The sequence below is a fragment of the Notechis scutatus genome, chromosome 1 (assembly GCF_049901735.1).
Source record: "Notechis scutatus isolate UNSWTSFEM ecotype Mainland chromosome 1, rNotScu1.2, whole genome shotgun sequence".
Lineage (NCBI taxonomy): Eukaryota > Metazoa > Chordata > Lepidosauria > Squamata > Elapidae > Notechis > Notechis scutatus.
Window position 1 is genome coordinate 242,219,343 of NC_142009.1, and position 21,347 is coordinate 242,240,689.

A 21,347-nucleotide genomic window follows, 5' to 3' on the forward strand; every position below is an offset into this window, starting at 1 on the left:
TTGATTCCTTTTCCTGGGCTTTTCCTGTTTTTTGTGACACTACTGCTTTCATGAAATTCCCTTTCCACAGATAAAAAAAACAACCCTTGACTGACCCAAAGATGAGTTAAGCAGCTGAGAAGAATTTTTAAAAGCCACATTACTCTTTTCCTACCTTATTTGATGTTAAAAAAATACAAGTATTTTTAAAAAGCCTTGAATTGACCTAGATTCCAGGGGTTTGCAACCATATAGTTTTGCTTGGCAGCTTTACAGCTTACAATTGCCTTTTTTCCTCCCGGAAGACACCCCCCCCCCCATATTAAGGAGGCCAAGCAACCTTGCATGCCTTGGAAGGTAGTCAAGGTCGGCCGGGCACCATCACTTCCTCAAGCAGGGGTCTCCAAGCTTGGTAGCTTTAAGACTTGTGGACTTCAAATCCCAGAATTCCTCAGCCAGCAAAGCTCAGTCGATGTCGTAAGTCGAGACTACCTGTATTGGGAAAGTTGTATATATTCCTTTGTGCAATGACAATCTAGTTCAGGGGTCTCCTGCCTTGACAACTTTAAGACATGTGGACTTCAATTCCCAGAATTCCTCCTCCAGTCATGTTAGCTCAGGAATTCTGGGAGTTGAAGTCCACAAGTTGCCAAGGTTGGAGATCCCTGTCCTAAAGCAACCAAGACACGGCATTTGAACGGGGAGAACGTGTGAGTCGCGCGTCCGGCCTGCCATCCGTCCTCCAGCGTCTCGGCGCTTCGCTCGCACAACCCGAGGAAGAAGTTGCACCGAGAAGCCGGCGGAGGGCGCTTTAAACGTTTGGCGGCGCCCGCCTTCGCCTCCGCGTCAGAAGAGCCGAAAGGCTGGGGTGCGTTAACGAGGACGGACCTATCTTCTCCGAGACGGGGACCCAATTTCCTGGCCTATTGCGAGAGGAAGCCGCTTCCCGCTGGGAGAGCGGAACCGCTCCAGATTCAACGCGGGCTCTTTGCCAACTGCGGGAGCGAAACGAGGTTTGTCGCGCCGCCCGAGCGGCCCAGGCCCGAGGCCGCTAATGGGTTGGTTCAACCCAGGGGAGGCGGGAACAGAAGGAAAGCTGGAAAGGAGGCGGAGTCATCTAGGAACAAAACAAAAACTCGGGCCAATCGGAATCGGCCACCGGAACGGCGGGAAGCTAAACTTTGTATGTGTGCGTGCGCGCGCATTAGCGCCGTGCGCGCGGGTAGCATGGGGGGTGGGGGCGGGGTGGTAGAAGCCTGAAGTTGGAAGGCGCGCTGCGGCGCTGGGATTTCAGCGGAGGTTGGCATGGATGGCGGGAGAAGCGGGGTCCCCGGATCCCGTGGCTTGTGGAAAATTGGTTTTCTGTGAATGGGGCTTTCCTGAGGACGAGGGCGAGGAGGAACAAACTCCCTTTAAAACTCGATAGTTTTAGCTCGACCCCGACTTGTTTTCGGTTCTAGGGCTCTGAATTGGCCCCAGAGCTTTAAGAAGAAGAAAAGGATTGTCTTTCCCTTCGCAACTGAATTCCTCTGACTTTGTTTTCCCTTTTTTGGTTTTATATTAGTTTGTACAGGTAGCCCTTGACTACACTACACCTGATCTTAGCGTGTGTCTACCCTACGCGTGTGTCTACCTTACAGGTGCGGGTAACCTGTTGAACCCCATTCGTGATGGGGATTGCAATTATTCCCCATGAACGAGTAGTTATGTGACCCCTGAGCAGTTATGTGACCCCTGAGCAGTTATGTGACCCCTGAGTAGTTATGTGACCCCTGTCCAACTTCTTAGAGGGACAAGTGGTGTTCAGCCACCCAAGATTGAACAATAACAGGACTGTGATGCCCTTAGATGTCCGGAGCTGCATGTGTGCTGCACTGACTTAAAACAGTTTGTTTAGGGACTGTCCAAAGTGGCACTGAAAAAAGTGACCTGTGACTGTTTTCACACTTAGCATCCCCGTGATCAAATAATCAAAATTCAGATGCTTGGCAACTGACTCTTACTTATGGCCGTTGCTATGTTCCAAGGTCATGTGATTGCCTTTTGGCAACCTTTTGACAAGCAAAATCAATGGGGAAGCCCGATTCACTTAACGACCTGTTACTAATTCATCAACTGTGGTTATTCACTTAAGAACTGTGGCAAGAAAGGTCATAAAATGGGGCATAATTCACTTAACATGTCTCAGTTAACCATAGAAATGTTGGGCTTGATTGTGGTGGTAAGTCGAGGACTACCTGTAATTAGTTATATTGAACAGCCCTCTTTTTTTCCTAGGAAATTACTTAGAAATCATTCTTGGGAATTTTAAATCCAAGAGGACACATCTGAATAGCTTTGAACTTCCAGTTATAGAAAACATCAGTGCGTTTCCTCCTAACTTAAACAAGTCAATAGACATGTATACATCTTCAGCTGTTTTTTTAAAAAATGATTTCTTAGGTGCAATGTGAGAATGCTTGTTCTGAAACAAGGTCTTCAAAATTGGCAAGTTTAAGACTTGTGGACTTCAAGTCCCAGAATTCTCGAGGTAACCATGACTGGAGGAAGAATTCTGGGAGTTGAAGTCCACAAGTCTTAAAGCTGTCAAGTTTGAAGACCCCTCTTCCAAAGCCATGTACTGTAAGTTTTAACAGGCTTCTCAACAATTAGTTCTGGATATATTTATTTTTAAACCTAGGAGATTATTGTTTTTAGTAACACACATTGTTTACTATTTGGCAGGCAAGTATTGCAAGGCATTGATGCAGGAATGAACAGAGAAACAAATGATGAGTATTTGCAAAGCATTGAAATGTTAAAATTGGGAGGGACCATGGATATGTTCAACCAGTTGCAAGAATTTTACTGCTGTGGCCTTCCGCGTCTCTTGCTAACAAGATTAATGCTTTTTGGCCTTATCCTTAAGACAGTTTTCTTTTAAAATAAAATGTTTGAACTTTTGTTTTCTACCCTTTTTTTAGGAACTTTTCAATCTATTAGTAGGATAGCATTGCATAAATATGGACAGAAATCCTTCACCCCCCTCAAGTGATTCAGAGGAAGAAGAAGTGGCTGCTGGGGATTCCATTGGAAATACAGTTTACAGCAAACACTGGCTGATAGGTGTGCTTGAGAAATTAATTGAGGTACTCTGTATTGATTATCTTCTTTGTGTGTACTTGTTATATGCTGAATGTGAAACATTTTTTCATAGAAGTGTGGCAAACATAAGGCAGGTTATTTGTCAGAGTCAGTACCTTGGGAACAGGTATTTAATAGTTCATTGGGAAATAGCTTAAATTATAACTCAAGTTTGCAGATGCAGAAGATGTAATCAGAGTGTTAAAAAGGGATACCCAAGGATCTTCTGTTAAAATTTTAACAAAGTCAGTCAAAAACAGGAACAATTTTCTAATGGGAGAAGCTGAATGGGAGTTAAATAATTACTAAAAATATTCAGTTACTCTATAATTAATTTAGGATGCATCGGAACAAAGAAAAACCCATAGAGCGGAATCTAAATGAATTCATTGTATTGACAAAACACAGATGCCATAGATGAAAGACAATCATATGCAATTACTGTCTATGCTGACATAGACAGGTTGACTTGTTAGGTGATTTCCTATCATGGCACTAATATTAATGTATATGTAAATTTCAAACATTTACAGTCCAAAGATAGGGTAGAGTTTGGGACTTTCCAGAGAAATGCCTTTTAATTTAATTAACTGAACCAATAGAAGTAAAAAACAAACGTTCTTATTTCAAACAGTACCTAGCTTTGAACAAAGAGAAGAGTAGCAGAATATGTAAAATCAGACATGATATTTTTCTGATTAAAATCGGAATTCCGATTTTTGGGAATCGCCGGGCGGGCGGGCAGGCGGGTGGGCGGTGTGAGTGGCGGGCGGGCGGCGCGGCGGCGGGCGGGCGGCGCGAGGGGCAGGCGGGCGGTGTGAGCGGGCGGGCGGGCGGCGGCGGGCGGGCAGGTGGAGCGGGCGGGCGGGCGGGCGATTTCTTGGCGCGCAGTGGGGGTCTCTTTGGCCGGCCCAATTTTTTTTTCAGAGGGGAATATCATGCCTGAAAATACACATTAACAAAGTGTCAGCATATCTGTGATTATTTGTAATCCTCAATTAGATTAATTTGGGTGGCACAGGACCACGAAAGCTAATCTATCATCTTAAAGTTGATAAATATCATTTGATTATCATCGTTGGCCAATAGCTTGCCTACCCTCGTGTCAGAAACTTAGCTGGTGATATCACCGTTCCCTGGGGGACACCCAGCTGGAGTGAAGGATAGGAGCTCAACTCTGCCCTACAGCAGCACTCTGGTCTTGAACATGGGCGTGCTAACCTCCATCTAGCATCCTAACCATGGCCACAGTGTCCATATGCTCCTGGCCAATAGCTAAGAGTTATAGATGCATATGTAAGGTAGATATATAGTTTTATATGTAAAATGTAAAACAAAAGATCACATTGAAATTTAAAAATCCTTTAATAACCTGAGTGGACTCTGGTTGCAAACTGCTACAGTAGTTTAATTGCAACATAAATGTATTTGTTATGCTTTATGTAACTAGCAATAATTGTTACAATCACTACTTAAGTCTACTGGTAGGTTTTCACAGTTACTTTGTACTTTTATATCTGTTTTTATTTACTTTACAACTTTGTTAACTCTTCAAAGGATACTTCAAAACTGAACAATGAAGAAGAACAAATGGAACTAGATGAAGAGATGGAGAATGATATTTGCAAAGTATGGGACATGTCAATGGATAAGGTATGAGTTAAAACGACCTTCTGTAGAGTATTAAAATTATTTGGGAATAGAATTGAGTGTATATATAGTATTAACTAGAAACTATTAAAACCATGGGAATGGTAATTTGATAAGCTGCTAGTCATAAATTAAAGATTTCTGAAAGATTTTTTTTTTGCAGAGAAGGGGGGCTATCTTTTTCTAGCAAAAACATATCTTTATTTTTATATACATCTATATGTCTACATCCATACATCTATCCATTTTTCTTTTATGCCTGATCAGTTTTGTATAGGCAGAGTTGGAACATAATCAGATCTTTTTCTGTGCTTTGTTTACTCATTTTACTTGTACAAGTTGATAAATTTAAGAATCTCTGTGATGTACATATTAAAATTTAATTATTATAAGTAAGTGGTATTTTTAAGTTGTATATTTATTACTTCTTCGACCTGACCCCTGTGAAACGTATTAATATTTTTCTACCCAGATTTATTGTTATATGGGGTAGCAGTGTCATATTGATTCCTAAGAACATTTGGCATAGATTAAGTTTATTAAATCTATGTAAAGTTCCTCACATTGATCTTATATACTTTAGATCATATCTTCAGTTAAGCACTGTTGAGTTTTGTTGATATACCTCTTCCAAAAGAAACAGCCTATCTTGTACTATCTATTCATTAATGTTTACATCATTTGTTTATGATCAACTGGTTTTTGGAATAAATTACAGAAAGAAAGTATGTAATGTAAACCACATTTCTGTCTAAATTCCTGTGTTGCCAAGAACCATTCAGAAGAGATAACATAAATATAAATTCAAACTTTAAATAAAAAAAAATTGTGATGGTGCTAGCAGAAAAAGTTTTGTAACTAGTATATGTAACTCCAAAATGAACTTTTAAAAATTATGCTACTCCTCACCAAATAAGCTTTGTCCAACTTTCTTTCTTTCAGGATGTTGCTTTATTTTTACAAGAATTTAAAGCCCCTGACATATTTATGGTTTTTCTTGCAAAGTCCAAGTGTCCTCGACTTACTGTAAGTTCTATTATGAATATGTTTATTACTTATGTAGTTGAGTTTTGGACCATAGGAATTATGCAGTTAAATAAACTACAAACAGCAAATAAAGATACAATCTCATAAAGTAGGAGAAAGCCATTAAATACAAGTAGTCTTTGACTTACAATGACAACTGAGTCCAAAATTTGTGTTACTGAGCAAAATAATTGTTAAGTGAGTTTTGTAACACTTTATGACCTTTCTGGCCACAGTTGTTAAGGGAATCACTGCAGTTGTTAAGTTAGTAGCACGGCTGTTAAACAAATTTGGCTTATCAATAGGGTGCAAGGGGTGATCACATGACACTGGGACGCTGCAACCATCACAAATATAAGTTGGTTGCCAAGCATGTACTGAATTCTGAATTTTGATCATGTGACCATGGGGGTGGTGCAACTGTTGTAAATGTGAAAAACTCCTAAGTCACTTTTTTCCTGTGCCATTGCAACTTTGAACAGCCACTAAACGAACTGTTGTAAGTTGAAGACTATACAACTGACTAAATATTTCTGAGTTGTTACTAACTCTTTGTTATTAATCCATTACTTATAGTATACTTCTATGGTTCACTAATATTTTATCATTGGTTATAGCGGTATTTTTCAACGTCAGCAGCTTTAAGACCTGAGGACTTAGCAACAGCATGAGAGTTCTAGGACATTCATAGATTTTAAATGTTACTAATCTTGAGAAACAGTACAGTTACAGAATCACAGGATTGTGTACTTCTGTGCTTCTATTTAACAAATATTAACTGACATATCCTGATTGGCCATGACTTGGCATAACTAAGATTTTGAATGACCTGGATATGACTTCCAAAATTGCTGTTGTTTTTAACCATTTAGTCATGTCCGACTCTTGGTGACTTTATAGGCAAGTGCTCTCCATGATACTCTGACCAATGCAGTTTCTTTCAATTGTATGTTCAACTTTGCATCAGATTTGATATTATTGAGCCAGTGTGTTCTTTGCTTGCCCCTTCTTCTTTGTCATATAATAAAAATTTACACAATGGGATAGTTAAAATAAGTATCTTGATAGAGGTGGAACCATGTCACATTGTTAGCAAGAGACTGATTGTTAGATTTATTGCACCTTTCCTTTAGGAGCTCAAGGAAATATATGCAGCACTTCCTCGTCTGCCTATAAGATAATACAGCTTGTAGAAAATGACAATATATATACCAAAATGTTGTTTTGCGCAAAGGATATCAGTACAAGAAATCTAATACTTAATAAATATGTTATTAAACCTTATTAAAGGATTTGGTTATTCACTGAGGAAAAAAAATAAGACCATAGAGAACTAGTTTCCTGCTTCAATTGATTCTGCATATATTGAGAACACACCTAAGCATATATATCCTTGATAATGTTTACCTTCATGTGTATATAACTTTACGTTAACTTACTACATTTTTCATTGCAGGAAATCTGTGTGGGTATTCTGGGAAATATGGCCTGCTGTCAAGATACGTGTCTATCTATTAGTAAAGATGAGAACCTGGGGTAAGGTTTTTTTCCATGATTTTCAGACTCCAGTTTTAGCTCCTGTTGCTACTAAAACACCATTCTTAATATAGAATGAAAAAAAATATTCTTGATGTTAACATTTGTAAGGCTTGGCAGGTGGATATAAATGTTTCTCGAGGAAGATACAGAAAACTCTGTTGTTGTCCAAACATAAGAATAAAAGGAATATTTGGGGGGGGGGGATGACTTTATACATGTGTATTAGCAAACAATATCAAGGACAATTTTTGGGGAAGGGCTTGGCTACATCAGCAGGATCTATATCTTTATTACAATCTAATTTGTGTAGTTGTTTAACTTTCATCTTCCTTCCCCCACCCCAAAGCAACCCTATCTCTTTTCTCACTTCCATTAATTCTTTGTTTATCCGGCCGGCTGGTTGGGGGAGGCTTTCTGCGCCAAGGGAGGCGGCTGCTGGTCTCCGGCTTTGCTCCGCTTCTCCGATGGTCCGGCGCCGCCCTGTTCTTTACTTGGGCAGCCAGGCGCCACGGCGGCAACAGGCAGTTCGCCCGGGCTCCGCTCAGGTGTCCGGCTGGGGCTGTCAGGAGTTGCTGCCGCCGGTGCGGCCCCAGTCCCGTCATCGCCGGGAAGGAAAGGCAAAAGGAAGAGCGCGCAGCGCTTTGCAACGGCAGGTTCCTTTTGCAAAGCGCTGCCGCGGCTCTTCCGTTTGCCTTCCCTTCCCGAGGTGACGCGGGACTGGGGCGCACCGGCGGAGCAACTCCCGACAGCCCCAGCCGGACACCTGAGCGGAGCCCGGGCGGAACTGCCTGTTGCCGCCGTGGGCGCCGCTGCGGCGCCCGGCTGCCCAAGTAGAGAACAGGGCGGCGCGGACCATTGGAGAAGCGGAGCAAAGCCGGAGACCAGCAGCCGCTCCTTGGCGCAGAAAGCCTCCAACCAGCCGCGGTCTCCTCCTCGGCCACACAGAACAAACAGGCAGAGAAGGAGGAGAGCAGCTGGCCAGCCGGGGAGGCCTCCTGTGCTGCGAAAGAGGCAGCCAACGATCTCCGGCGCCGCCCTGCTCCACGCGCTGGCTGCTCGGACTTGCCGGTCCCGGCACATAGAACAGGGCGGCGCCGGATGTTGGAGAAGCCGAGCGGAGCCGAAGTGACCTCGGCTCGCGTTGTTTTCTGAGCCTAGAGCCAGGGCGCTTTCATTGCACGGCGGAGCTTCTTGTCTCGGGAAAAACCGGGCGTCGTTGCTGCCCCCTGAGGGAGGGCGATTCTGGGCTGCGCGATTGGGGGACTTCGTGGCTTTGGGTGGGTGGGTGGGTGGGAGCGAGGACGGACGGAGTCCGTGAAGTGGGGCTTGCCTGCCCTTGCTGGATGCCTCTGCTTCCTTAGGGGCGGGAAGGGGGCTCATCTGGACCAAGGGTGAGTCTCCCCCTCAGTTTCCCCTGAAGGATCTTCCGTCGCTTTTGCCTTCTCCCTACATCTTCCCTCTGTTAAAATCCCCCCCACACACACACTTATTTTCGGGCGGATAGATTTCGTGTCTGAGCATTCTCACATGACGGTGGGTCTTTCCCCCCCCCTAAAAACAGTTAAAAAAAGAAAAAATATATCCTCATGCAAGAACTTTTCTGCTTCCGATTACCCCCATCCTTAAAAGTTGCAAAGGAAACACGGAAGCAGGGAAGCGCCTGCCCAGCTCCGGAGCTCCACACCATTTTTTTTTCAGAGGGGAATCTGACTCGAGTATAAGCCAAGGGGATTTTTTCAGCACAAAAAATGGGCTGAAAAACTCGGCTTATACTCGAGTATATACGGTAGCTTTTTTTGGGGGGGGGTCTGTCACAACTTTGAACGGTCGCTAAGCGAGGACTACCTGTAGTAAAACATCCTCCAAAATTGCACTTGCACTTTATTTTGGCAACTCTAAATGTTAAAGATGGGGGGAGGCTCAGGAAACATTGACAGATGTCTGAGTAAAGGCATAGAAAATAATGTTTGTCACACGTTGTATGCTGCTTAACCGATACGTGATTTTTCCAGACAAATAGTGCTTCATCGTTTATGTGATTCTGATTCCCCAACTCTGCTTGAAACAAGCAGGTAAGCTTGTTTTTGTTAAATACCTTTAGCATAAGAGACAATGGTAAGCTAGAATGATAGAATTCTGGTTTACCTGGGAATAGTCGTAATGTTTGTGTACACTGTAGACAGATTTGTAGCTTGTAGTTTGTAAATGCTAAATGCTTGTAGCTTCTCTTGCAGTGAAATGCAATTCGTTGATCTGGTCAACTCTCTGTATGGTTGTTTTTATACAAACCAAGATTTCTGTTTAACTCATTCAATTTTTCCTCAAAATCAGAAGCCAGACATGCCTACTTTGCTTGTACAGATAAACCACTGATGGAATTGTTGTTGCTTGATAATAAATTAACCATAATTCTGGTTTAGTGTTAAGTGTAAATGAGGCCATTTTCTAATGCTCTAAAGTTCAAATGTCTGAGTAAAATAAAGTACCAATATGTTTACTCAGTACATTTTTATCTTCCTTTTCTGTTGTCTCCAAAAGCTGCTCATATCAGTTTTAAAACTGATTTAAGCTGACAGTCCAAATAAATCAGGGGTGTCAAACTCGTGTCATCATGACGGTGTCTCATGACGTATTGGGACTTTTTCCCCCTTCACTAAACCAGGCGGGGGTGGGGCCAGCACATGATGTATCCAGCCCACGGGGTGCGAGTTTTATATATATTCTTAAGTTTTCGCGGGTACTTACATGTATGGCCTTCAGCTTTGTTCGGGTATTTTCCCACGTCATAGTAGTGGTGCTTTTGAAGTTGTAGCAACGTTTCAGCAGAATCTCATCTGCCATACAGAAGCCTGATGATGGCAGATGAGATTCTGCTGAAACGTTGCTACAACTTTAAAAGCACCACTGCTATGACGTGGGAAAATACCCGAACAAAGCTGAAGGCCATACATACATACATACATACATACATATATATATGTGTTTTCTGAGGTTCTCGCGGGTATTTGTATGTGGATCTTTGGTTATTCGGGTTTTCTCCCGCGTAAGATTGGAAGTATCTAGGCAACGTTTCGATGAAGTCTCATTCATCATCTTCAGGCTTCTGTCTTCGGCTCTGTGCTTCTCAGAGTGATGTGAGCTTGCAGCTTCTTCTTCCTTTTAACTGCTAGTGGGGGTGTCACTTGATTGGGTGGGGGCTTGGCTGTGTTCTGATATGTGTTCTATATATGCTAATTGACTTCACATACCATTTATTTGATTTTAATTTTAATTGTATATCTAATCAACATAAACCATGATAAAAACTAAAAAGTGCAACCCTATACAAGTTAACTTAGATTTAATGAGCTTATCTTTAGATGCTTATAGAACTGATAAATAAATTTGGGCTTTTCAAAAAAAATCTCACATTGTTACATTTCCATTTGTATTTTAGGTTACTGTTGACTTGCCTCTGTCAATCTGAAGTGGCTAATATTTGGGTAGAGAGAATCAAACAAAGTCCGTCTGTCTATAACTGTTTCTGTTTTATCATGTCTAGTTCTACAAATGGTAAGCTAATATATGAAGACTGTATTTTATTGCATCAAAGAGCATTTTTTAAAATAAGGAAAAATGCACAACTACTAATGTACTTTAATTATGGGAATCAGACATTTTAAATTACTTATAAGGAAAACTGCTCAAAGCATTTCTAGTTAAACAAAGAATCCGTGATACAGTGAAACCATGTGAATCATGGAGTAGCTTTGGTGGCTTCTTTTCCTATGGTTATAATATCTTTGGGTTGTCGATATACTATATTTATATTAATATAAAATTGGAATGTGATATTCATAAAGCACTGTTGGCACTTACATCCACAAACTGAAAGAACAATGGAAACATCTTTCTTGAGTCTCTAGCAGTCCAAGTCTTGGGTAAAACGACCATAGGTGCCATAAGTGGCACTGATTTTCTGAATTGTCTTAAATATATTTACAAAGGCAAACAGGCTAAAAGGGGAAGAGTACAAGATATGAAAGGAAAAGGTATAACATTTCCAATTAAAAAGTTGTAGGCAGGTGGTACATGATGCATGCCCTTTCATACTACAAAGCACAGTTTGGCCTTAAAATCTAAAGTGCTGCTCTGATAATTAGTAATGGCTAGTAGCATAAGATTAAACTGCTGTTTGGAAATTCACATCCTAATTCTTCGTGCTATGCTCTATTGGATTACTCCTACAGAGTGAATTGAAAAAAGAAGTATAAAACTTAGGAAAAAAGGAAAAGAAAAAATATTCCACAAACGTTACTTGGGGGGAGGAGGGTACTGTCAAGGTTCCAAGTAACATATCCGTAGCAAACAAAACTCTGAGGCAGGTAGATTCCTCAAAGAATAAGTTTATTGGATATGTCATATTGGCATAGGCCGGTGAAAACCATCTCTGAGTATTCCAGCAATTTTCACCTAATTAAAAGTAAAAGTTATGCACTTTCTCAAAAGAGTCACATGGTCCAATCAGGACACTGTCCAGTTGCTAGGTGACTCCAGTCCTCTCCTTCCAAGCACCTGCAGGAACGTCCTTGGTTCCCAAGAGAAAATATTTTGTTTTGACTACAACACCCCAACTATCTCTATTCCCCCTTCCATGTCCCTCTTCTCCTGTGTGTGAGTGCTGAAGTTTCAAAAGGGCCTCAGTCAGGCCAGCTTCAGGGTTGACAGGTACTTTTCTGATTAATTTGTATTTATTTAATTGAAAATAAATTTATATTTGATTTACCAATACTATGTAAAGATTCTCAAAGCAGCATACATCCAAATTAATTAATTACTATTAGCTATATAGTAGTACACTAGAGAATACTAAAATGTTTTATTTTCTGAATGTTGTTTTGCATTTTATGTGGTCTTAATTTAACTGTACTTTAATTTTTGTTTTAGTGGACTTGCTGGTAAAAGTTGGTGAAGTGGTTGATAAGTTGTTTGATTTGGATGAAGAATTAATGATAAACTGGATTAAAAAAGATTCTTGTCCATCAGCGGAACAGCCCACAGATGATTCTCCAGATGATGTTCCTGATTTTAAAATTCTACCTTGTCTGCTTGAAGCTGCAAAACAAGTTTGGTAAACATCTATCAATATGCATGCAAGCATAGAAATATAAGGCACTTTTTCATATTGGACAAGTAATGTTCAAGTTCATTTTACCTACTTTTGTAGCAAAGAACATCAAATCATATCAATTTTAAAATGTAAATGTTGGGGTTTAACTCTCTTGAATATCACTGAATGGGGTAGAAACTTTTCAATGAATGTTTGCTTTTTTCAGCAATATGTCCCCTTTCAACTCTGAATTTTCTCATAAACACAGACACAAATACAGTATTTCTTAATGAATAATTGTAACTGAAATTCATAATGCTTTACTGCAGCTCAGATAATTCTGAAGGACTTGAAGTTTATATGCATATTCTACAGCTGCTCACTACAGTGGATGAAGGCATTCAAACAATTGGTATGTTTTCTGAAGCATTTAATGACAAAGTATTTGTAGAAAGTCCTTTAATAAAGAATTTTTTTAGAGATTGACTAAATTTGTTCTAATTTTTCAGTCAAATCTTCTGATAGAGGAAAGGAAACATGGAGCCTGCTCTATAATCTCTTTTGCAATGAACTCTGCCAGCCAGATGATCCACCAATTATTGTTCAAGAACAGAAAACCCTGTTGGCTTCTATTTTATCTGTGCTGACAGCCATTTTTGCTTCACAGACAAATCAGGACTACGTAAAAATGGGAAGGAGTAAGTGTTATACCTTATATATTACACAAGTCAATACGGGGTGGGGTGGGGTGTGGAATATAATCACAGAATTTCAAAATGGAGTATTTGAAGGATAGCATAGGTCAGAAGTAGGCATGAGCTTAAATGGACTCCAGAAGATGGTAGAGGACAGGAAGGCCTGGTGGAACGTTGTCTATGGGGTTGCGATGGGTTGGACATGACTTCGCAACTAACAACAATAGGTTAGAATGGAGTTTGGGTAAGGAAAAATTTGCAGGAATATGTTCAATTCAATTTACATGTGAACCATTACTATTGCTGTTCACAAGTGATAAATTTGCCATAGCTCGAGTTCTTCCTTTTTTAATGGCGTTAATTTCCTAATATTTCTGTTTAGAAAAAAATCATCTTCTTATAAGTATAATTTGTTTCCTTTATGTCCAGTTGATTTTGATTCACTTTGTTCTAAATCCAAGACTGGATTCTGTTTATATTTTGATTATAATTGCTTCACTTTATTCATCAATATGCTCTTTTGTTCCTGCATGGTTTTCTTTTTCCTTCATGCCAAAGAAATAAGCAGGTCTCTCATGAATGCTTTACTGCAATCCCACACTGTTGATTATGAAATCTCAAGAAGTAAATTTATTTGTAAGAATCTCAAATTCACGTTGGCGCTTCAGTTTACTTGAATTGCAATAATAATAGGCCATTCAGCTTCCACTCTCATTGGTCTGGAAGTTCCTCTAGGCACTCAGTTATTGGATTGTGATCTGCATTAATGAAACTAGCACTTCCACATCTATAAAATTGATTAATGAATTAGAGATACAACCCACTATTGTGTACTTGAGTAAGTTTGGTGAAATAAATATTTCTGAAGGACATTTGTTATTCAATACTTCTAAAAGAGGAAAGAGTGACATAAAAGCATCTCATGTTTATCTCCCAATATCTAAAATTTCTCTCTGCAATTTCAAGAAATAAAAATAGTTTCATTATATTTTATGTATTGTCATTTGGACATAAATTGAAGCTGTTGTTAATTTTCCTACATTCAATTTGAAATCATAATAGCATAAATTTTCTTCATTTTTATGATTTTATGGTTTTATGATAAGTATTATATATGACTATTTTTTCCAGTTTGTCTGAGGCCATAGATTTTTGACTGAAATGATAACGTTCTAACAAATTGGCATTGTCCTTTTTAATATAGAATATTATAAGAGATATGTGCATTTCCTCTAATATATTTTTTTCTTTTAAATGGACTGTTTTGTCTGTAAATTATTTTTGGAAAATATTTTCATTTGATCTATAATCAAATATAATTATTAGGTTAATTTGTGAAGAAAGAGTTGCTGCTCTTTGTTTATCTTTTGTCTGTTCTGGGTCTTTTTTAGATTGTACTGATACTGTCAATGACTCCAGAGTCTTACCTATTTTAAAACTTAGTTCGTTACTAGGAATTCCTCTTTGCCCTGACATACTTTCATTCATATTTTTTTTTTTTTGCATTTCAGATCTGGCTCTGATTGATAGCGTGATTAGAGTGTTACAAAATATGGATGAATGTGAGAAGAGATCTGTAGACAGCTCAAAGAAATCCCAGACAGAAGAGTGTGAGAAATTGGAAATAGTTGAGGAAGATTTCCATTTAAAAATCTTGAAGGACATCTGTTGTGAATTACTCTCCAATATGCTCCAGAAATTAACAGTGGTAAAAAAATAATAATAATATAAACTTGACAGTTAAGGAATGCTTTCAACCCAGGTTTTATCACTAGATAATTTTGAGATGGAAGAATCTCATTTTTAGGGTCCATTTTCAATTTAGACAAAAATTTAGAAATTATTCAGAGGGATGTTTTGGAATATGTTGGAATCGCAAGTATCCAGGTATGCATTAAAGGAATTGTATCTTTAATGTTTTATTTATTTATATCCCACCTTTATTATTGTTACAAATACATCAATAAACATATCCAACACATCTTCCTTCTCCTATTCCCCACTACAACAAAAGAGAGTAACCAGCCCAAAATAGGAAATGACTAGGCTAAACTAAGGGTGGGGTAAAACACATCATCAGTTTGGACTCACTACATTCCTGTAAGAGAGCTAAGTCCAGTCCTCCTTGAAGTACATTGACAGTTATCTACCACCAATTTGGCTTCACTGATAGTAGATGAGATTCTTTTGTATAGGCAGCATGGAATAAACTCATAATGCTTTTGAAGTATATCCTGGCTTCTTATTTCTTGAGCCTGACACCAGCTGGCTTTCATGGCTAAGATGGGACTCGAACTCATGCGCTTTCTAGCTATAAACCTGCTATAAATATAAAAATATTTATTAAAGCAGCTTTCTCCCCCAAGGGCCATACAGATGCTTAAAAAAAGAACTGGGTGATTATATTGGAGCTGTACCTGCACTGTCATATCTTCTGAAGTTCTGAATAATTTTTTAAGCATTTGCTCTCTTACTAATTATAAAATTGTCTTCTATAATGGAAAGGAATGAAACCTATATTTTTATGTGTATGAGCATATACATGTAAGGAGGGTAGAACACTTTCACCATGTTAAAAATGATGGAAAACTCTGGCTGGCTTGCATTTTATAATTTGTGCAAGAATTTCACTAGAAAATTGTTACTGTGTAGACAGGGATGAGTATTTTTTTATGAAATAAATTGGTTTAGTTTGATTAAGATAGAATATGTATATATCTTTTGTTTTAAGTGCTTATTTTTCAACTATTGTATAAAAATACCCTACAGAACCCTTCTAGCAATTATGGAGTATTACATTTTTAACACCTTTTCTACAGCCAAATTGATTCAAAGATTAATTTATGCACATGAAACACAGTGGAATATTAAATACTTCAGTGTTTAATATTTACCGTTTAGTATTCTTCATATGCAGAATTGTTATTAATATTAAAATGTTTTCTTTGATCACTGGGTTGCCATGACTCACATTTTTTATTGGAACATACTGTTTATGTTTGTCTTTCACAGTTGAGTTACCAACCTTAATAAGCTTTATTAATCTTTATTCAAACAGCATCTAACTCTTTGCTGGTATTTTTAGGAAAACATATTGGAGGGGCTCAAGCAAGGTCATATAAATGAACAGAAATGCTCCTGTGCATTTCAAAATCTCCTTCCATTTTATTCATCTTCGGTATGTATGACTTCTGAAATAAGCAAAAACTATGAGATATTGTCAAGGATAAATACCTCTGATATACTGGCTTCATCTAAATTTTGTTTTAGAGATTTATGTTCAAAAACATGGCTGGTAAAATTTCATTAATAGAATAAAAAATTGGCTTTCTTCTCTTTTCTTTCTTCCTTCCCCTCCCAGCTTCAAGTTATATAACCTATGCCTTAAAAATTGTTAATGTTTTGGGCTGGCATTGGGAAAACCCAGATTTGAGTCCACCCTCAGCCATGGGCGCTCACCAAGTGATTTGGAGCTGTTGTAATTCTCTCTGCTCAAATTACCTCACAAGGTTGTTGCACTGAGGGAAAAATAGGAGGGAGTCCTGCGATTTTGAGCTCCTGAACCAGAGGCAAGATATTTATCAATAAATAAATTCCCTGAATATATTTTTGTGCCAATATTTTGAGGTTCCCACTGGTAAAATAAGGGAACATGTTAGTGCCAGAAAAAGCATTGGTGATTAAGCTGCCAGATCACAGAGGGATTTCTTGTAGTCCTGGGAGGTAAATTCTAGTATAATTTCTACAGTGATACATAGCCTTCAAAGCTTTCTACAGGTGAAACTCAAAAAATTAGAATATTGTGCAAAAGTTCATTTATTTAAGTAATGCAACTTAAAAGGTGAACCTAATATGTGAGATAGACTCATCACATGCAAAGCAAGATAGTTCAAGCCGTGATTTGTCATAATTGTGATGATGATGGCTTACAGCTCATGAAAACCCCAAATCTACAATCTCAGAAAATTAGAATATTACATGCAATCAATAAAACAAGGATTGTACATAGAACAATATCGGACCTCTGAAAAATATAATAGTGCAGATGTACTCAGTACTTGGTTTGGGCCCCTTTTACAGCAATTACTGCCTCAATGCGGCGTGACATGGAAGCTATCAGCCTGTGACACTGCTGAGGAGTTATGGAAGACCAAGATGCTTCAATAGCGGCCTTCAGTTCTTCTGCATTGTTAGGTCTCATGTCTCTCATCTTTCTCTTGGCAATGTCCCATAGATTTTCTATGGCAATGTCCCATAGATCTTGGCAATGTCCCATAGATTTTCTATGGGGTTCAGGTCAGGTGAGTTTGCTGGCCAATCAAGCACAGTAATCCCACGGTCATTGAACCAGGTTTTGGTGGTTTTGGCAGTGTGGACAGGTGCCAAGTCCTGCTGGAAAGTCAGCATCCCCATAAAGCTCGTCTGCAGAAGGAAGCATGAAGTGCTCCAAAATCTGGTAGACGGATGCGTTGACCCTGGACGTAATGAAGTACAGTGGACCAACACCAGCAGATGACATGGCTCCCCAAATCAACAGACTGTGGAAACTTCACACTGGACTTCAAGCATCTTGCAGTGTGTGCCTCTCCATTCTTCCTTCAGACTCTGGGTCCTTGGTTTCCAAATGAGATGCAAAAGTTGCTCTCATCAGAAAAGAGGACTTTGGATCACTGAGCAACAGACCAGTTCTGTTTTTCTTTAGCCCAGGTAAGACGCTTCTGGCGTTGTTTGTGGTTCAGGAGCGGCTTGAGAAGAGGAATACGACATTTGAAGCCCATGTCCAGGATCCGTCTGTGTGTGGTGGCTCTTGATGCACTGACTCCAGCCTCAGTCCACTCCTTGTGAAAGTCCCCAACACTTTTGAATGGCCTTTTCCTGACAATCCTCTCCAGGCTGCAGTCATCCCTGCTGCTTGTGCACCTTTTTCTTCCACACTTTTCCCTTCCACATAACTTTCTATTAATGTGCTTTGATACAGCACTTTGGGAACATCCAACTTCTTTTGCAATTACCTTTTGAGGCTTTCCCTCCTTATGGAGGGTGTCAGTGATGGTTTTCTGCACAACTGCCAGGTCAGTGGTCTTTCCCATGATTGTAATTCCTACTGAACCAGACTGAGAGACCATTTTAAGGCTCAGGAACCCTTTGCAGGTGTTATGGCTTAATTAGCTGATTAGATGTGGGACACTTTGAGCCTAGAATATTGAACCTTTTCACAATATTCTAATTTTCTGAGATTGTGGATTTGGGGTTTTCATGAGCTGTAAGCCATAATCATCTCAATTATGACAAATCACAGCTTGAAGTATCTTGCTTTGCATGTAATGAGTCTATCTCATATATTAGTTTCACCTTTTAAGTTGCATTACTGAAATAAATGAACTTTTGCACGATATTCTAATTTTTTGAGTTTCACCTGTACGTTTTGAATTTCACCAATTCCTTTGACTGACAGCATTGATCCTAGTTATTCAGATTAGAGGGTTTTTGTTGTCTGTTGGTGTTGTAATTTTGTTCTTTTTTGTACATTGCCTATAGTTCTTCAGAAATGGGGTTATAAATTTGGTGAAATAAATACAGGTCTTTGACTAACAACCATTTGTTTAGTGACCATCCAATGTTACAATGGCATTGAAAAAAAGTGACTTATGACTGTTTTTCACACTTGCAAACATTGCAGCATCCCCACAGACATGAAATCAAAATTTGGACGCTTGGCAACTGGCTCATATTTACTTTTTGATAAGCAATAATCAGAGTCACTTAATAACCATGTTACTAATTTAACAATTGCAATGATTCACTTAACAACTGTGGTGGGAAAGGTCTACTCATTTAGCAACCAATATTTTGGGCTCAATTTTGGTTGAAAGACAAAGATAAAGACTACCTATATTATAACCTTGTTTGTTTTGTTTTCTAAACCAAGAAACACCTTACACAGTGTTTTCCCCATATCTTTAATATATGTAAAAGAGCATTAATGAATAAATTGCAAAGGAAGTTTTCCCATTGTCACCGAAGTGATATTGACTGATATTTGGGAAGTTCAAAACGTAGAAAGCTTTGAAGGCATTTGTGTACTTAACTCTGTAGAAATTATTATTTGATGTCCCGTAAACTAGTGAAGAGTCAGCATGAAATTTGGAAATGATCTATATCCTGGTCAAGGTGCTTGACAAAATAAGTTCATCCTGCTTAGCATTTCCCATATTTTACTTTATTCAACTTGCTTTTTTTTCCCCCCCAGGTGGAGAGTTTTCTTGAAGTGCTGCATGGAGCAGATCAGACTCTTGCTGACAACTTAAGCAAAAGCTTCCCAAGTTTGAAACTCGAGGCATAGGTCCATGTGTCTATTTTGCTGCAACGAGACTGTATAAAATGTGTTTCTCTTTGAAGAAAGAATTCCAAGCCAATTGAAACCTATATGAGAATACTTTTAAAATGGAAGCGATAGAGCAAATGGTCTGGAAAAACAAGCTCCCTGAAGACTGTTTAGCATCTGCAGCTCTCTGCATTTTTAAAGTGTTGTAGGTGGTGACAAAATGCAACATAATTTTATATCTTAGTAGCTATTGAGGTTGTAAATTTCAGCTAAAAATGAACAACCCTTCATCTAAGTCTGAAAAAGGTGCTCCTTTTCCTGTATTAATGATAAAATTAGTTAAGTGTTTTTTTTCCTACAGAGAATAGTTGGGTTAATTTGGTTTGTTTGTCTTACAGAGTTTTTAAAAAAATGATTCAAAACGTTGTACCAACGTGAAGCTTAGTTATAGTAACATCCCAAACTAGAGCGTTTTGTAACTAATAAACAAGTATTCAGACCTATGTGACAGATGTCTGCTTGTGCATTATTTTTGTTACATGAAATAAACTATAATTCAACTATACTTCAGAAGTGTCACAGGTCTTCTCGTGCCATGCAACAACCTGCAGTAGCTACTCTCTGCCACTGCCACTGGTATAGAAATTGCAGTATTGGAGGAAGGTTCCTATGAATTTCATATAGTACACAACATACAACGTATATGACAGGTAACAAAGAGACAGATGTAGTGATGAAGGTGCTGGCCTAGAGATACGAGTTGAGTTCTAGATATGAAAATATACTGAGAAGTTTTGACCAGTCACTCCGTCTCAGCCCAGAAAACTTTACAAGGTTGTTCTTGTATGGAAAATAGGCATGAATAATTGTGTATATTACCACCTTGAATTTGTGTGTGTGTGTCTATGGTGTGATAAAAATATAATAAAAATAGTAACAGAAAGATGTAAATTTTGTAGGCAAGAATAAGGAATTTTAATTCATTCTGGTTTAACCTTACAATTTATGTCGTCTGCCAAAGAAAGTAACAATCACACATTTTTAATAAGGGGTTTCCTTATTTTGAGTGAAACTAGAGGTCCCATGTATTTTAAGTGAAACCAGCAGTCGCACTTAGCCTAGTATTCCTGGATTGGCTACACTCGAAACTTTGGAGAAAGATGGATGTTCCATCATGTATATACACTGAAGACAAGCCACAGGAATTGGGTTAGTCATTGTAGTCTTCAGCAGACAATTGAGTTGTACTACAGTCTGAAAAATAATGAGAAATTCAAATGGGAATATGCGAAACCTTTCACAATGGCTGAGAAAAATGGAGGTGGTGGAGCCTGAACCTAAAATGTTACAAATGAAAACCTTCATAATATTGAGCAGGCTGTAGCAGGCCTTCATGTTTAGTCCATTGTGATTAATGGCAACCAGCTCTTGGGCATTGCAGTGAAGTAAACTGCCTTTTAAATTAAAAGGCAACCTCCTGTTAATATTAATTGGACAAAATGACAGCATTCATAATGTCTTCAAACAGCTTCAGAATTCCATACTTTCTAGTCTATTTGGTGATGAGTTAAAAAATAATCATATCATATGAAAAGCAACCCTTAGCCAAGAGGGAAATTTGCTTCCTTTACTTCAGCCAGACTCATTTGTCCATGACGTGATGCAATTTCCCAAATACCTCTGAGGTACTACAAAGAAGCTAAAGGAAGATAAGGGGAGAAAAAGCCTGAGAATTTTTGAATATTGTTATGCAGCTATGTGCACCGATCCTGTCAAATAGAATTTCCAGTGATCCTAAGCTAATGGAGTGTAGGTTAAATAAACCTGACGTATAATTTTGTATGCAATATTTGTGGGATGCTGCTAAGAGAAATAGAGTCGGTATATTGCCCCCAACAATCTGGGTCCTCATTTTACTGAC

General features: G+C 38.9%; 1 protein-coding gene across 6 annotated transcripts; it reads left to right on the plus strand.

Moving 5' to 3' along the window:
• Positions 1 to 721: 721 nt before the first annotated feature.
• SAAL1 (serum amyloid A like 1) lies at positions 722 to 19,991 on the plus strand. 6 transcript variants are annotated; one of them, XM_087951163.1, is made up of 13 exons: positions 722 to 847; positions 2,943 to 3,107; positions 4,660 to 4,755; positions 5,695 to 5,778; positions 7,235 to 7,314; positions 9,330 to 9,389; positions 10,754 to 10,869; positions 12,244 to 12,427; positions 12,736 to 12,818; positions 12,916 to 13,104; positions 14,613 to 14,809; positions 16,187 to 16,279; positions 19,352 to 19,991. In XM_087951163.1, the coding sequence occupies exons 2-13, from the start codon at positions 2,982 to 2,984 to the stop codon at positions 19,442 to 19,444; spliced, it is 1,401 nt and encodes a 466-aa protein (XP_087807289.1). In that variant the 5' UTR covers positions 722 to 847; positions 2,943 to 2,981; the 3' UTR covers positions 19,445 to 19,991. The 6 variants fall into 6 exon arrangements, with proteins under 6 accessions (XP_087807289.1, XP_087807268.1, XP_087807281.1 ...); XM_087951142.1 differs by having other exon boundaries at positions 837 to 1,162; XM_087951155.1 differs by lacking the exon at positions 722 to 847 and adding an exon at positions 955 to 1,037.
• The last annotated feature ends 1,356 nt before the right edge of the window (positions 19,992 to 21,347 follow it).

Coding starts and splice junctions, on each gene's coding strand:
- SAAL1 (XM_087951163.1), top strand. CDS start 2,982: ATGGACAGAAATCCTTCACCCCCCTCAAGTGATTCAGAGGAAGAAGAA. Junction 13,105..14,612: donor CTACGTAAAAATGGGAAGGA/GTAAGTGTTATA, acceptor TTTGCATTTCAG/ATCTGGCTCTGATTGATAGC. Junction 14,810..16,186: donor TGCTCCAGAAATTAACAGTG/GTAAAAAAATAA, acceptor TGGTATTTTTAG/GAAAACATATTGGAGGGGCT.